The sequence below is a fragment of the Peromyscus leucopus genome, chromosome 19, assembly GCF_004664715.2.
Source record: "Peromyscus leucopus breed LL Stock chromosome 19, UCI_PerLeu_2.1, whole genome shotgun sequence".
NCBI lineage: Eukaryota > Metazoa > Chordata > Mammalia > Rodentia > Cricetidae > Peromyscus > Peromyscus leucopus.
The window spans coordinates 13,737,260-13,754,498 of NC_051079.1; the positions used below are offsets into that span (position 1 = coordinate 13,737,260).

Below are 17,239 nucleotides of genomic sequence, written 5' to 3' on the forward strand. Positions count from 1 at the left end.
TGAGCCATGAGGCTGCAGAGGTAAGCAGGTCCCTTGTTACTGCTTTAAAAAAAAAAAAAAAAAAGGAAAGGACAAAGTTGGCAGCTGAAGACAGCATGTGTGTTGTCTTACAGTGCAGCACAGCTCAGCTGGATTCTCTGATGTGGAGCCCACAGGCAGCAACCAGTATCCAGGGGGCTAAGATCTCATCGGAGGCTCCCTGGGCAAAAGAGACGCTTGTAATTGTTTCTCGCGTCTATAGGGCTGAGTCTCTCTGGCTTCTTCCCATAGGCCACTCTTGGTCGGAAGTCACTGGAACCACTTCCGTGTGGGCCTTTCCAACAAAATGCTTACTCTGCGGCCGCTACTTCTCCATGAGCAGGAGGAAAGTCTGCCCAGTGCGTCTGCTACCAAGAGTCCTAAATATAGTGACGGAATGGCGGGCATGCCTTCCCATCACCTTTGCCGTAGTCTCTTGGCCACGCCCCCCACCATGTTCTAGGATGAATAGTATACAAATGTGTAAGCACCAGCAGACGGAGATCATTGAATGGGTGTCCTGTTCAAGACTGTTTGTCACAGAGGTTTACAGAGCTCACAATTTATAAATGTGGCCTGTTGGCAGCCGTCAGAAGGCTAATGCCGTATTTGCTCTGCCACACGAGAGCATATATAGAAGGGGCATGCTTACATGTAGCTTACAACCTCAACGCTAGCTAACTGTGGAGAAGAGGAAACAGCAGCCTGAGAAGATGGTTGCACTGTGTGTTATCGATACTTCGGGGAGATGTAGTCAACACAGTACAGTGATTAGTGGGATATGGGAAGTGAAGGGAGAAGGAAGTGTGGGCAACTAACCGTTAATGCACACGGGTGATTGGCTTGGAAGTTGGTTGGTAGGAGCGGCAAACCCTGGTGCAGAAGCCAGATGCAATAAATAAAGGCGACTGGGTAGCTGAAGTGTGCTCTGCCCATGGTCTCGCTTCCTGAGCTCTGACTCTTTTCTGGGAAGTCCCGATAAGATTGTGTTACTGGAACCCAACAGGCTTGCCACCATCAGAAAAGGGACGGTTTATGTCAAAAGGGACTTGGGCTGAAACTAAAGGGCAGCATATCTAAAGTAACTAAGGACGGAGGTACCCCAGAAACGGCCAGCTTACTTCATAAGTAAGCCTCCTTCTTAAATGAGTCCTGCGTGCCAGAAGTACAGCGGCGCCCACGATGGTGTCGTCATGGCAACGCCTGTGTGTCTTTATTCTCTGTGGGCTGGCTCAGTCTGCTGGCTCCATCAGCCACTCCCTTCCCTGGTACTGTGGAAAACAGGCAAGGGCTGCTGCTGTCAATTAGTGTTGGGATGGGATGTGGGGACCATTTATTGGGGTAAAAGGATCCCCACTGTTTTTATTTCTCTGAGGGCAATTGAAAAATAACAAATTTAAACTAAGATGGTGATTGGATTTGGCATGTAATATGTTTGAAAGCTGGATTCATCTTCTACCAAGGTGTGAGAAGCATGGAAAGTCAGCAGTTTATTGCAAAATACACATTCCACATTGAAACAGCTATTTAAAAGTTATGATTTTGAAAACCCGAGCCCTTTCAAGACATGAAGCACTTTCTTGCTTTTTTTTTTTTTTTTTTTTTTTTTTTTCCTCTTATGAGAAATTCTCTCAAACCAAAGTGACTCAAGCAGAGCCCGGAAAATACTGGAGAATCACATGATGCCTAAAAATAAAGCACACCATCGCCAGCAGGGACCGTGAGCAGGGCCGCAGTAACCGTATGTAAATGTCCCCACTTGGGCATGCTCTGTGAGCTCAGCCCTCCCTGCACCCCAGGGGCTGCCTTTGTGCAGACTGGCCAGCCGGGGGAGGGGGTTCCTGAGGGGTCCTCAGCCACTGCTTACTCTTCCATGGCAGCATCCTGGCAGCCGTGAGGATGCCTGCCTTGCAGGGAGCTGCTCTGGTTGGTTCTGCCAGGGCAGGACCATTTGTCATGTTGTAGAATGTCCCCAGAGCAGTGACTGGGAGCGGCCGACCCCCAGCTCTGCTTCGGCCTAGCTTCCCTTCGGCTCTCCCTTTGGAATCGATAGCACGTGCTATCCATCTAAGAAGGTTTCCTTTTTTTTTCTTTTTTCCTGTTAACATTAACATTACACAAAATACAGATTGTGTAAAATGGGCGTCTGGTGGCTGTGGTAAATGGTGTAGAAAAACACGGCCCAAAACAAAACAAAATCCGTGGTGCATGGACCCAGAGAAACGACTGCAGTGGCCTCCTCACTGGCCTTTGTGGGTCTGCCCTCATAGTCTGTTCTGAGAGCAGAAAGGCGACCTTGGAAAGCCAGCATGAGGACATGCCCCTCTGCCCAGGGTCCTGGATCCATACAGAAGCCTAGGAGGACTGGGCAGCTGCCCTCCAGTGTGTCTCTCTGTCTACCCTGTGCCTTCTCTACCAGAACATCCTGATCTGGCCCCTGAGCTGGTGAGGCAGAACTCACACGCGTTAGGTCCGTACCCAGCCCGTTCCCTCCCCGCCTGCTCACATCTTGCTTCCATCGCCTCTTGGTTTAAATCTCACCCTCTTGTGGAGGTCTTGAGGACCACAGGGTGGCTCCCATTTCTTCTGCGTCCTCTGCAGGGGTCCTGAGTGCTGTGAATTGAAAGTTCTCAGAGCCATTAGCCCCTGTGAGGGGCGAAACTTTTTTTTTTAATTCTTCTCTCATATATTACATCCTGACTGCAGTTTCCTCTCCCCCCACACCTCCCACCCTCCCCACTCCTCCCCTCCCCCAGATCTACTCCTCCGTTTCCCTTCCATAAAGGCCTCCCATGATACCAACTGAACATGGCTTATCAAGAAGCAGTAAGACTAGGCACATCCCCTCATAGGAGTGAAACTTTTAATGCAGGGTGACTGCCCGCCTTTCCCAGCGCGCGCGCACGCACACACACACACACACACACACACACACACACACACACACACACGGCTGATGGCTTTTACTGCCCTGCTTGTGCACAGAGTTCTTGAGTACCAGGTGTCCTGAGCAGACTCAGCGCTGGTGGCCTGTGGAAATCCTGCAGGTCTAAGAGAAGAGTTGGAACTGAAGACGACCAAGTTCGAACCAAGGGCCTATGTGACACCACTTAGCCACCCAGTCCAACCCTCCTCACTCCTGCCCTGGCCGCCTCGTCCACCCTGCTCTACTTTCTCCCTGAACAGTGATGTTCTCGTTGGCTGTGTTACTTCTCAGCCTATTGTGTCCCTGTTCACTGCCGTGCTCCCGGATGGAACGTAACCTCCACACGGACAGGCATCCTTTGTGTTCCCTTCACTATTTGATGCCAGTATCTATTTAGCTTGCCAGCTACATGGTAGGGGTTCGGTAAATACTGGTTACATGAATGAATGGGTGAATGAATGAATGAATGAATGAATGGGGATAGTTTAAGGACAGGCTGGCGCTGTAGCCCCCTGGTTTTCCGTATTGTTAGAGAATACATAGAGGAGGGGCATCCTGTGCCGCGGATTCACTGGGGGGTTGTGGAGGTGTGGATGGAAGGGAGCCTCTTCTCAGCACCGCTGCTCTGTTTCGCTCATGTCTGGAATAGGAGTCCATTGCATTGAATGTTTTGTCGAGTCAGATCTCGTTTTCTGAGAAATGGCAGTACTAACAGAGTGAGCATTGTGTGCTAGCCTTTGGAGTCAGAGTTTGCCGTGTTTTAAGCCAGGTGTAGTGGCACATACCTTTAATCCCAGCACCTGAGAGGCAGAGACAGGTGACTCTATGATTTCTAGGCTAGCCTGGTCTACAAAGTGAGTTTCAGGACAGCCAGGGCTACACAGAGAAGCCCTATCTTGAAAAGACAAAACAAAACAAAAAAATCCATGTTTTAAAGATATATTTGTTTGTTTGTTTGATGTATGTGTGTTTGCATGGGTTTAAGCACACCACATGCGTGCAGGTGCCTTCAGGGACCAAAAGAGGACATCATCTCCCTCTGGAACATGAGCCTCTTGATGTAAGTGCTGGGAGCCTGGTCCTCTGCAAGAGCAGCAAGCACTCCTAACCTCTGAGTCAGCTCTCTCCATCCCCAAGCGGTCTGTGTTTTTCTCGGGTCCTCCTCCCAACTCTGGAAAGTCACTGCTCTTCCTGTCTTGAACTTAAAACAGGTAAGGTGGCAGTGAGTCACCCAGTTAGCAAGCAGCAGGTCCAGGGTTCCTTGAACCCTTGGGGCCACAGGGCTCTGCTAGTAAGTGCTACATCCTGCTGTCACCCCAATATGACTGAGGGGTGCCCAGTGCCGTGCTAGGTCTATGTTCCCACGGGGTCAGTGTGGTTCACGCTCCGTGAGCTGCTCCAAGAGATGCTGCCCCTGTTACAGGCTGGTATTGAGTTGTAAGGAACAGCAGCCAGGCTTCGCCACAGGCTTTGCCACTCTGGCTCTGTGTTGGTGAGGACAGAGCCAGAAGGGCTCTGATTGCTGCTTGCAAAATAAAGAGCCAGCCTGTCAATGGGGCTTGTGAGCCAGGGGCCCCGGAACCCGTTAAAGTTCCCTTGGGACTGAACCCTGGCCACCACTGAGGTGCTGAGATTTTCCCCTCTCAGAGTAAAATTAATGGCAGTCTACAAAGTGAAGGGATGGCACCATTTTTTGAAGGAAAAGACAAAGTCTTCAGTGCTTGAATTTGTAGAAATGAGTATCATACAACAGTGGTCTGTCTCCTTGTCCAGCAGTGGTCCATCTCCTTGTCCAGCAGTGGTCCATCTCCTTGTCCAGCAGTGGCCCATCTCCTTGTCCAGCAGTGGCCCGTCTCCTTGTCCAGCAGTGGTCCGTCTCCTTGTCCAGCAGTGGTCCGTCTCCTTGTCCAGCAGTGGTCCGTCTCCTTGCAGTTGATGGCTCTAGTGTCAAGTCAATCACAGAGGAAGGCCTTCTTGCCCCCATGGGGCTCCCCATCAGTCCAGCCCAGCTGCTTTCGCCAGCTGTGGCCTTTTGTTTAATTTTAGAACAAGTTCATCTCACAATTAAAAGGGGATAAGGAAGTGATGTCAGATTCATCCAGGAATGACTGATCAATGCATTAGTGGTGTGTTGTCTGCCCACCGTGTTTCCCCTGTCCTGTGTGGTATTAATGAATGAGGGTTGTGGGAGTGGAACAGGAGAGAACCAGTCTCTCCAAGTGAGGAAGACGTAGCTTTGTGTGTGGGGTGGGGGTGGGGAGGTGGGGTGGGGGTGTTAACGTGGACATGGTCCTCATCAAGAGTACTGATGTTGTGTAGTTAGCTCCCCTCTGTTTATGATTTTGGCGGAAGGAGTACAGTGAACTATGAGAAGTTTCTAGAGTCTCACAGAGTCGTGCCTGGGAAGGGCAGAGGTGACTACACGGCTTTCATTTGCTTCTCCCCTCTGAACCTATTCAGCCTCCTCTCTCCAAAATGCAGCATTTTCCATACACATCAAGCAAGCTGCTAATTATAGACATTAGACCCAGTGATGCTCTGACTTCACCGAAACACTGAATCAGACCACTCACTCCTTTTTACAACTATGGTTAAAATATCTTAGAATCATATTTATGCCCCAAACCCTAAAAGCATTAATTAAGATGGGACCGCTCAAAGACAGGCATTGTGAATCATGTCCATCTCCAGTGGGGAAATTTCTGAGAATTACAGGGACTTGGGCAGAGTTTATGTCCCTTTTCCTCTACTTCTGAAACCTCTTTTTATTTTGAAAGGGAAAATTAAGGGGGAGGAGACAAGCTCTAGGGCAGAACAATTGTGTATAAAAGAGGGCTACTGCTAATTAGGGTCTCAGGACATCATCACATGCAGCTTGAAAGAAATGGAAGTGTTTGATAGCTGTAAGAAAAAAGTCTCAGTCGGAATTGTAGCCAAAGTGAGTGCATTGCCTTTAAAGGCCATGATGCCAATGTTTTCCACGTGTACATCCTTGAAGCATGAGATCTGGGAAGACACAGAAACCGAGTCACAGGTGGAGGTGAGCGCTTGGGCTGCTAAGAAGGCTGCATTGAGGGCCTTCATCTCTAAAGCCAGGATTGGACAGCAGACATGACCTGGGTCACCTGAGAAGATGGGAAAATAAATAGTTTATATAAAGATATTATGCCAACACTAACTTTAGAGATATTGATAGCTACATTGTCTTGATAACATCCTTAGGATGTTTGGTCCCAGTAAATGAGAAAAAAAAAAAAAAATACCTGGCCCCAGAAGCTAGATACACTTTAGAGTGTAGTTGTTTGAAGCAAGAAGAAAAAGAAAGAAAGAAAAAAACATGTCTAATAAACAGAAACTATTTTGAGCTGACTAGGGATTGCAGGGCTTGGAGAGACTACCCACTGTACGTCCTCTGAACAGAAAGAATGATGTCGGTGAATGTGGAAGCCAAAGGTTGCAGGTGCACTTCCTTTACCTGTCGCGTCTCTCTGGGTGTGTGGTTTATGTGAGGGTCAGTCTGTCCCTGTCAACCACGGCTTTAATGCGCTCACTCCGCGTCCTTCTGAGGTGGACCTTTCAGTGTGATGCTCTGACGTGTGTGGGAAGATGCTAAGATGTCCTCATTCTTTACTTTCTCCCTGTTTATTCCTTCCATGCTACATCCTCACTTGTCTTGGATTTCTCTCTCTCTGCCTCTCTCCAAACAACCTAATCAGAACTGCAAAACCTCCCACATTGGAAACATTAAATTCGAAGTACTTTTGATCCGTTACTACTGTGTGTGTGTGTGTGTGTGTGTGTGTGTGTGTGTGTGTGTGCGCGCGCGTGCGTGCGCGCGCGTGTCTGATTCTCATGCTTTCCTCTTTCTCATGTCAGGGATCCCTGAGGGATGCTCATGTCGGCCATCATGAAGGACCTGGTTCCTGGGTCCCAACTGACCTTTACAGGACCCAAGAAACCAATGTTGTTTTAAGGCTGAGACCATGGGCCTGGAGAATCAGACCCTCAGAGAGGTCTGCTGAGCTCCGTCCACAGCAAAGATCCGTTTCCACGAGGAAAAGACAGTTTTGCTGAGAGGCTGAGTGGCTGCAGCTACACTGCCACCAGCTCTGGCCTCTCTCTCATGACCCATGTAAAGCATGTCACCCCGGCCTCCTCGCCCCTGCAGACTGGCTTTCCATGCCCCCTCTCCTCTGTACTAACAGTTCAATTGGTTTGAAATTGCATTGGATAATATCCTGCAGCCATAATGAGCCGTAGCTCTGTGTTGACAAGCTCTAGCAACCTTCTGCCTCTCCTGTGTCCCTTTCCTTTTGAACTGATATCAGAATGTGAGGCCATGACTGCCTGGTGGCCTGAGCTTAGTTACTGTTGCCAGCCACATCTTTTGATGGCCTACTTAGGAAGAACTGCCTGGCATGGGGAGTGTGTATGCACTCTCTTAGGAAGGCCTTTCTGTGGTCCTCTTTCTGTGAGGAGAGGCCAGTGGCAGAGATGTGCCCAGCCCAGCACCAACCACCTGGCTCTTAACCCATTCAGACGTCAGCTGAGTGCACTCCCTCCCTCGGTGGATTGGCCAGCATCCACATGGAAGGAGCCCCACATCATAATCTACAAAGGAGAGCTGGAAAGGGAACACAGGAAGGGCCCAGCTGGGAGGCCGACACCCAGATGGTTTCTTTCGTGTTGGCTCTTGCAGCCAGTGACTTTGACATTGGCACCAGCGCCTCAGACTTCCCTGGGTGTCATCACTGAATCACTGCCTCTGCTGGGTGCTTAGCTACTTCTGAGGGTGCACAGAATGCCTCCAGGTCAGAGGCTGTACTTGCCACACTTATCAGTGGCAAACAAAATAAATACAACTCCAGCATCCTGAAGTTACGTCCAGTGCAAGAGGAAGCATCCCGTGTCATCACCCATGTAGTTGGTACAGCCTCTGGGGAAATGTTCAGGGCGCGGCAGCCCCCAGGGGATGCAATAGCACAAGCTGAGACCTGAAGGCTAGAAGTCCTAGTTACCAAAAGGAAACAGGATTGGCCAAAGAGGAGAGGAGAATGCTGCATACAGAGGAAATATGGCCCCTCATACACTCTTGGCAGGCACGGCATCCCAGACACTGGCCTGTTCCCAGGAAGGGCAAGAGGGTACCATGTCTGGGCAGTCTTAGGTGACTGTCAGTCCGAGAGAGACTGTGTCTTGATCACTTCAGCAGCCCCTGTTCCAGCCCTGGTGGACACAGTGCGGGTTTTGAGATAAGAAGCTCTGCTTCTTGTGTTCTTTCCACTAGACTTCCTATCAATTAAAATGTCAGTCTTGTTTTTTTTTTTTTTTTTTTAAAAAAAAAAGAATCAGAAAGGGCTCGATGGTTGCAAAGGTGGCCTCCCCTGCTACTAGGCTGGTGGCTGTCTGAAGAAGGTCCTTGTGTTCCCTGCCTGCTCCTTCATAGTCTGTTTACAGCCAAAGAAGCTGTGCAGTAGAACTGAGAAGTCAGGTTCCAGGAGAGTTCTGTGTGTTCTTCAACCGAGAGGAAGGTCCTTACAGCAGTTTGCCCATTCCGAGCAAACCACAGCTCCCTGGCATCCCCCAGTTCGCGCTGTGCATAGTGAGGTTTCGGGGCCACTGAGTTTCCCAACACGGACCGGTTTAAGTCATTCACAGTCTAACCATTTCAAGTCTCTTCCCCCTTCTCCTGTGCTTTTAAAGAAGGTTCTTTTTCCCCTGTCGTAACAAAGGGGCATGTCATTTAAAGGCAAGACTTCTCAGAGGTGCGTCCCATCTGTAACCAGTGTCTCCAGGCACCTGAAGACACACCATATAAATTTTACAGCCTTTCCTGATGACTACATGGTAATTAGGGTGTTGGTTGAAACCTGCAGCTGCTGTTACATGCCTGTCTTTATAATCCCTTGCCTCTGTCAGGAAAACTGAAGTTGGAAAGCACATCGCCAAGTTTTAATTGTCTGTTTATCTATCTATCTAAAGTTGTTCCTTTACCAAACCTATTTAGCCTAAAATTTTACAAGGCACTGGGGTTGCTGGCGTGAATAAGACTGTTCCTTGCCCTCTAAGAACCTTCCAGAAGGATGGAAGGTTGTGGCGGAAATTTTAATTGGGTGGAGGGAACACACGGGAGACGCGTGCAGACAGGGACACCGGAACTCCTGCCTGTCTGGGATTGTGTTCCAAACAATAGCGAAGGGGTGGGTCCCAGGAGCGGCTCAGCTCTTACTCAGAAGCGGACGAACTTGTCTGGATATACCTAGTCGCTTCTGTTTTGGCTCCAGAAGCCATTCTCGTGTCTGTGCTGTGTTCCAGACAGTAAATCCACGGTGGGTTGAGTGCCAGCTGGGTGAGGGCTTACCTGAAATAACAGTGTGCCATGATTAGAAACTCGGTAATCCTGCGGTGACGGTGCTGATCCCCGAACTCCCCACTATGAAGGCTTCTCCCTTTACATGTCATCTCTCCCGTCTGATGCCTCCGTACCCACTAAGGAGTCTGCTCTTCATTAGGGGCACTGCCTATCTGTGCTTCCTCTAGCGTTTCCTCAGCATTCCCTGATGCTCAGTTGATACACCCTCCCCTCATCATGGACTGATATGCACCCAAGGCGTTTCCCAAGTCACGGCCATTCTTCTTAGTGCTGGCAGACTGCCCCCCCCTCCAGGCTGGTCCTCGTGCCCCTTGCCTTGAGTGCGTCTCTGCCTCTTGCCACAAGCTGTGGTGAGCTTACCGGCCCAGTTCCGCGCCGCCCCTGGCATCGGCAGCCTCTCCAGAGGCGCTTCTGTTGAAGAGGGCCGTTTAGAAACCGAGACGGGACATCAGGATGCTCACTGCCGTGGAGCTATCTCCCCTCCTGTTCCTCCTGTCTGTAGCTGCAGAGTGAACTGAGAGAGGAAGCACTTACCTTGTGCCAGTGTTTCTTCTGAACTATGAACCTGTCATGGGGCCTTTGCTCTGAGAAACGCACGTGCCGTGATGACGCGTGATGATTGAAGCACATTTCCTATCATTTCTTTTCAATCATTCATGTGCATGTGATGTGTGTACACACGTTCACGTGTGCGCGTACATGCATGCCTGTGGTGGAGGACAGAGTACAGCTTGGCATCGGTCCTCGCCTTCCCCCTTGTTTGAGACAGTGCTCTTGATGCTTGTCTCCCATGGCCCAGCAGGAGCCCTGGCCTAGCATGTCTGGCTTCACGGGCTCTAAGGATCTGAACTCCTCAGGCCTGTACGGTAAGCACTGACTCACCGAGCCTTCTCCCCAGCCCCCAGCCTTTCCTCTTACTCAGGTTCCCTGGAGCTGTGATGTTAGGCCCGGAGGGGAAGGGGTTAACCTCCTCCACGTGAGGAGCCGCTGTTCTGGAGAGGTTTGGTGGTTGTTTTGTGTGGCTTGGTGGTGTGCCTCTGTTTGTTCTGACTGTCAAGGAGGGATTAGCACATGGATTGTCGCTTTTAGGAAGCTCATTTTCTATTATGCATTTGCTACCTACCTGGCAATCTTTTTTAATGTCGGCTGTACCCACAGTATATTCTGCTTGCCTCTAGGTGCGGCTAAATCAAGCCCAGCAGCTAAGCCGGGATCCACACCTTCCCGTCCCTCATCTGCCAAAAGGGCTTCGTCCAGCGGCTCCGCATCCAGATCTGACAAAGACTTAGAAACGCAGGTCATACAGCTCAACGAGCAGGTAACGCCTGTTGTCTCCACCCATGTCTCTGGGAACGGTGATGTGTGTGAGGGGTGAGGAGGTCACACCCACAGGCCTGGGGGAAGGGAGAGAAGGCGAGACAGGAGCCAGCCGGAGACTAGGAGGACCTGCTCAGGAAGGGGAACTCAGCAGTGTCAGTCACGGAGCTTGATGAGAAGCGTGAGGATGTGGCAGATGACCCAGGATGCCGGCCACCCTCCCAGCTCCCCATTCCTCGGTGCCCACCCTGAACCCCAGGCGTTGTCTGGCCAGCCGAAAAAGTGTTAGGGCTGTATTGGGGTTCAGCTGGCTCCCTCTCCATCCCTTCTTTCTCAGCAGCTAGTGGTTGGGCCTGTTTTGCGTGACAGACACTGTGCTTACTTAATTCTGGGGGCCGTAATGAAAGCAGGATGGATGACGCTGTCCCCTCAACTCACATCCAGTTGACCGCAGCTGCACATCAGAACTCAGTACTAAAACTAAACTAACGAACCAAAAAACAGCCCCCCCCTCCGCAGGGGCAGAAGTGAGGTTACATGGGAGCCCTGAAAGGCAACAGCTGTGTTATAAATAGAAAATTTCCCCTGACTTATCAGCCCTCTCACAATTATGGTAAACCTTGCTACATCAACTTGACATTTCCAACAGGAAAGCTTAAGTACGGGGTGGGGTGTGGCTCTGTGGGAGAACACCAGTCTGGCATGCAGGAGGCCCTGGGTTTGATGAAAAGCATAGGTGTGTTTTCTCACTCTAACTTTGCCTGCAGTAATGCACATTAATAAAACACCGAACAGCATGGTGCCCACTGTGGAAGCCACCTGCTTCCCGCACCCGGGTCCTGCCACTGTGAAGGAGCCTGTGACTGCAGAGTCTTAGGCAGTGCCCGGCTGCTCGCTGAGCCTGACCCGGTCGTTAATGTTCTGCTGATAAGGCACGAATCTGAAAACAGGGTTTTCTCTTAAATACTTGTGCCTTTTCAGTCAGGAATCTTGGAGTTGGTCCCATTAGCACTTCAGGTAAATCTAAAGCCCTCTCAGGATTCTGATTGGGTAACCATGGAATGTTCTAGTTACCTGCTGGTCTTCTGTTGGAGGCGAGAAGGTTTTCAGTAATGACTTCTGCTCAGATTTAAAAAAAAAAAAAAAGCAGCAACCATGAACCTCGAGCCACCAGCTTAAGGGTTCACATCAGCCTGAGTGGATCTGGTGAAATCATCATACTTGAGATTTATGCTCCTTCCTCAGAGCAGCTCAAACTTTCTTCTTTATCATTAGCAACTCAGGTATCCTGTCTACCCCCCTCCCCCCCAATACCCACCCACCTCCACCACACCCACCTTTTCCTTCCACCCCAACATAGTTTCCAACCCAGCGGCCCAAATTCTGGCCACGTGGGAAGCTCCAGTTCCTCAGCTATCCCAGTCTTTCATGGCCTCCGCTAGTCGGCTGCCTCCTCTCAGGAGGCTGGTTCTGGGTTTCCTTCAGTCCTCAGATCACATGCAGAGGGTCTGGTTCCACAATGGCTTGGTGATCCTTAATGCCACTCAAGAGAGGGCAGACGGGCGGGGGAGGGAATAGTCTACCTGCTGTCCTCGCTAAAGTGCTTCTCTGAGAGAGGCCTTGCTCCCCACCTTGTCCCCAACACCTTGACGCTGAGAGGGACATACCTGCCTCCACTCTGTCCTTCAGAAGACAGTTGAGGCACGGCCTAATCCGCACAGATGTTTACCAAGTTCTCATCCAAGTTCAGTTCCCTGGTGACCTGAGTCCAGGAGGAAGACCCCGAGGCTAATGAGTGGCCACACAAGTGTCCCTGTGTTGGAATTGAGAACACAGGGGCAAGGAGAAGCCACGAGGAAATGCAGAGGCAGAAGCGTGAATTATGGTGGTAATAGAGAAAGTGGCAGCCGCCATAAACTTAGAGGATTTTCATTTACTTGGCCCCGATCTTTTATTCCGGCCGTCTCCCATGATACACTGCGCCACACAGTCCCAGTGATCGCAATGAATCAGAAGTGAAGGGAGGAAACGGCCTAGTGAAATGGTTAGAGACTTTCTGGACGGCGGGTTAGCCAGCAGGAAGTGGATTGGAGTCACTGCTGTCACAGAGCCTCTGGGAGGACCCATAGGCTGTGGACACTGCTGGGAAGTTAGGAAGGCCAACTTCCCCGTGGGGCCTGACTTTCTCAACCTCCATCACTTAGGCGTCTGCAGTGACCTGTGAGGAATGAGGCTGGCCATTGGTCTCTTAGCGGCACCATTGGAATGGAATGGTATTTGCCGGCTGATCTTGGGTCATTTAAAGTATCTACTGCCGACTGCCAGGATTCTTTTTTTTTTTTTTTTTTTTTTTTTTTTTTGTAGCCCAAACTGGTTTTGAGCTTACAGCGACTCTCCTGCCTCAGTCTCTTGAGTATCAGAATTACAGGTGTATACCACCATGCCCAGATGCTGTCAGTTTTTAGGGGGCCGGGTGTTGAGAGGTCCATTCCCCTTCTCTAACATGTCAGGAACGCCAGCCTGGCCCAGCTCAGACAGAGTATTTCCACAAAAGCCTCAGTGTGCTGTGCAGACTAGACCACTATCCATAGGCACACAACCTGGATTGTGTAGGTTAACTGTGTCTGCTGTGGTTTGAATACCACCCCCACCTCCCATCCTGTGTTTTAACACTCGGTTCCCAGCCCGGCCCACAGTGCTGTTAGGGGAGGTTGTGGGAACTAGAAGTCGAGGTCTAGCTGGAAGAAGTGGGGTGCTGAATGTGGTAGGCCTTGAAGTGTATAGCTCAATCCCGCTTCTCATCTGGGTCGCTGCTTCCTGGCCAGCACCATGTAACAAGCAGCTGCTGCTGGCTCCTGGTGCCACAGTCCATGCCCTCTGCAATGCCATCCACGCCACCGTGACCTCTGACCTCCGAACTGTGGGTCACAACCCCTCCCTTGAGTTGCATCTGTAGGTAGGAGCTAAAGTATTGCCCCTGCTTGGTTTGGGGGAGCCGCAGGTTGTGATCCTTCTGCCTGCTGGGAGGGAGTCTGTGGTTGAGTTCAGATTTGGGATCCAGGATCAGGGAAGTTTTTCTCTATCTGAAGTACAAGCTGGTGGCCTTGTGTTTTTGCAAATGTGTAGCCTTCTCAGGAATGAACATGCAGGGTTAACTAACTGAGCCCACGCACCCTTACGAGTGCTTACATGAGGGCATCCGTGAGATCAGCACTAAGGGCTCCATCCCAGCATAGATCTGTTTGTCAGATGTGGGGTAAAGGAATGGCTACGTGGACCAGTATGGGTTTGAATGTCAGTAATGTTTTTAAAAAAGGAGAGATTTTATACCTAAAAAGTAATTACTAAAAATAATGTATAGGACTTTTTTTTAATATACTGAAAAGCAAACTTCACCTAAAGAAACCATAAGACTTTTTATTCCCCAGTGTTTGCTGTGCCCGGGTTTCTTCAGCCTTCTGCACCCACATCCTCCTCTCACTCCAGAAGTTTCATGTGACCCCAGGTTTATAGGACTATAAAAGGTGTTGCACGAATCCTAAATGGTCTTATAATAAAAACCCAGAGCCAGATATTAGGGTAAATGCTGAAAAATCAGAGAAAACAAGCCACAGCCACTTCTCACCTCACCAACTCCCCAGCCGAAAGGGGAAGATCCTGTCTCCACGAATCCTCAGACTGAATGCCCCTGAGTCCTCAGCCGAAAGGGCCTAATTCCTATCTCCTCCCGCCTTACACTCCTTTCTCCGCCCAGCCATATCACTTCCTGTCTCAACCTTCTAGTGCTGGGATTAAAGGTGTGTGCCACCACTGCCTGGCTGAGTCTCTTTTAAACTGGATTAATCTCATGTAGTCCAGGGTGGCTTTGGACTCACAGAGATCCAGACAGATCTCTGCCTCCTGAATGCTAGGATTAAAGGTATATGCCACCACTACCTGACTTCTATGTTTAATTCTGTGGCTGGCTCTATTCTCTGATCTTCAGGCAAGTTTTATTTCTTAGATTATAAATATCACTACAAAAAGGGGAAAACAAAACAAATGAACTGGCCATAAATCATAAAGAAATTTTATTTTAAAATAGTTTTTTGGAGCCGTCATGGTGGCACATACCTTTAATCTCAGGACTCAGGACTCAGAAGGCAGATAGGTTAATCTCAGTGGTTCCAGGCCAGATAGGACTGTCTCAAAAACAAAACAAAACAAAAAACAAATTTGCATACTAATGAAGTGGTGTGTCTTTGTCTAACAGTACCATACAAGCAAACTAATTTGCTCCTTGCTTGCTAAGGAGAGATAGTGGAAAGTGTTAGTGTTTGTTTTCTGTAATTAGACAGTCAGTTTCTCTAAGAACAATGTGGGCAGCGAAAACACTACAATTCAAGACTGAAAAGCTCCCGACTGAGTTGAGGCGCCTCAGGCAGCCCGTGTCGGCAGTGTGTGGCATGACAGCATGCATGATGTAAAGTGTCAGGTGTTCTGAACCAAGGCTGCAGTGGAGTCACAGGATGCAGCACAGGAAAGCTCTGCCAGAAACACCTCAAGCCCAGTGCGCATTTGATTTCTAATTAATCTTTAATTGTTGAACACCACAAATGTCTACTGTTGCCAAATATTTTTTGTAATCCCCCCTTACATTCAGTTACACAACCCAGTGCAGGGGGGGGGGTGGTCATGACCTACCATTTAGAATCCTTGCTCTACATAAATATAAATGAAGTATTACAAAAGAGAATTCTCCGGGACCTGTGTGTGGTTGTTATACACGTCAGAGAATTGTATCCTAAGATTTAAAAGTCAGCAGGTCTCCTCTTCAGTACCTGATAACACCCGAATGTCAGTGTTACAGTCCTGCCGTGGTTGTTAGCTCCAGCCCATGACGTGCACTGACCTAGAAGTTAGAGACTTCACTCTGACTCTAGAAGCTCCCTACACCTCTGGGAGGGTGGGGGAGATGGGAGCCATGTTTGCCTGCTGCTCCACGGCCACCCTGCCCTTCCAGAGAGGAACGAACACAAAGCCAGAACTGGGCAAATGGAGGCAGATCGGCACAGCCAGCCTTCCACCCTGCTCTGTGTTCTGTGTGTGCGCACCAGGATCTGCCCCCTCAAAGGACAGCATTTGTCTGCTCTGACTCGGCATCTGAGGAGGGCTTTTAACACCAGTGATCTGAAGAAAGGGTCATTTAAAACACACAGCTCTCCCACTTTCCTTCCCAGTAGATTACAAACGAGTGTTCTGAGTCTGTTGGGGATGTTGTAATAAAACACCTTACGCTGGGTAGCTTGTTCTAGGTGGCTTGTGAACAACAGAATTTTATTTCTTACCATTCTGGAGCCTGAGAGGTCCGATACCAAGATGTCAGCAGATCAGTTGTTTAGCCAAGACTGGTTCTTCTTGGTCTTCTCATGTTAAGAAGGTGGAAGGATCCCTTAGGCTTCTTTAACACACAAATCTCGTTCCCCTCCTAAAGGCCCTGCTTCCTGACACCATCATGTTGTAGGGTTCCAGCATAAGAATTGGGGGGAGACACAGACATCTTGGATCACAGCAACAAGATGTAGTCTGGCCCATGTTACCAAGAAAAGGAAGGCTGTGTAAGCTCAGACACAGCTGTGCAAGTGAATGGGGCATCCTAACTGGTTAATTAATCCCGGACAGCAGCATGCTCCCGAGATTGGTCTCCGGGCCTGTGGCTTCTCCCTTACACTGGGGCTTCCATTCATTTCCATGTCTGGCTCCGTGTGGTTTTCACCGTTGTGCACAGACATAGCGGGTCACGTAGCAGGTCACGTTTCTTACTCCGGTTCATGGTTTTCTTCTCCATCCGCTCTTCTGCAGGTACATTCATTGAAACTTGCCCTGGAAGGCGTGGAGAAGGAGAGGGATTTCTACTTCGGGAAGTTGAGAGAGATTGAACTGCTGTGCCAAGAACACGGGCAGGAAAACGATGACCTCGTGCAGCGACTCATGGAAGTGCTCTACGCTTCAGACGAGCAGGTGGGTGTGCGAAGCTGCCAGCCCCCGGGTTCTGAAACGACGCTTGTTCAAAGTACAACACGGCCGTGCATTTAAATACTTCCCCTGGGGTCTCGGTGAGGTTACGACTTAGCTTACTGGCGGCCTCGATGGTCCCAGAGAAATAAGTATGCTTGTCGCCAAGATCTCTATCCCCCGCGCCTGGGGGACGTGCATCCATCCGTAAGTTAATTTGGGAGGAGTCAGGTAGAGGTGGGGACTTGAACTGAAACACGCAGCCAGACCCCCGGAGGTTTTCAGGTCTGAGCCAACGGACAGGAGAGAGTTGTTCGAAGAAGGTCTGCTGTCTGGGAACTGTCAAGTGAGAAAACAACTTTCCCCGTCCCTTTGCGCCCCGCTGCTGTCTCTCCTGATGACATAACTGGCTGCCTTTGTGACTCGTTGCCAGGACAGACCAGACTGGGGGGCAGGCCTTACTGAAAACACTTCATTGTAGGGAGGACCTGCCACTGAGCAAGAGTGCAGGGGGAGACCCGGGATGCGGCTCTGTGAAGGCAGTGAGAAGATGTGCTGGGCGTGTGGAGCACACCTGTCGTTTGGGAGGTGGAGGCAGGAGCGTAGGGAAC

At 50.0% G+C, this 17,239-nt stretch overlaps 1 protein-coding gene across 3 annotated transcripts in view; it reads left to right on the top strand.

Annotated features, from left to right (window-relative positions):
- Window positions 1-17,239, top strand: part of Mapre2 (microtubule associated protein RP/EB family member 2) — a 148,951-nt gene that overhangs the window by 121,970 nt on the left and 9,742 nt on the right. For all 3 annotated transcript variants that reach the window (XM_028887707.2, XM_028887708.2, XM_028887706.2), the window contains 2 exons: window positions 10,496-10,635; window positions 16,476-16,634. In XM_028887707.2, the coding sequence (XP_028743540.1) occupies window positions 10,496-10,635; window positions 16,476-16,634 (299 nt within the window). The remainder of the gene's footprint in view (window positions 1-10,495; window positions 10,636-16,475; window positions 16,635-17,239) is intronic.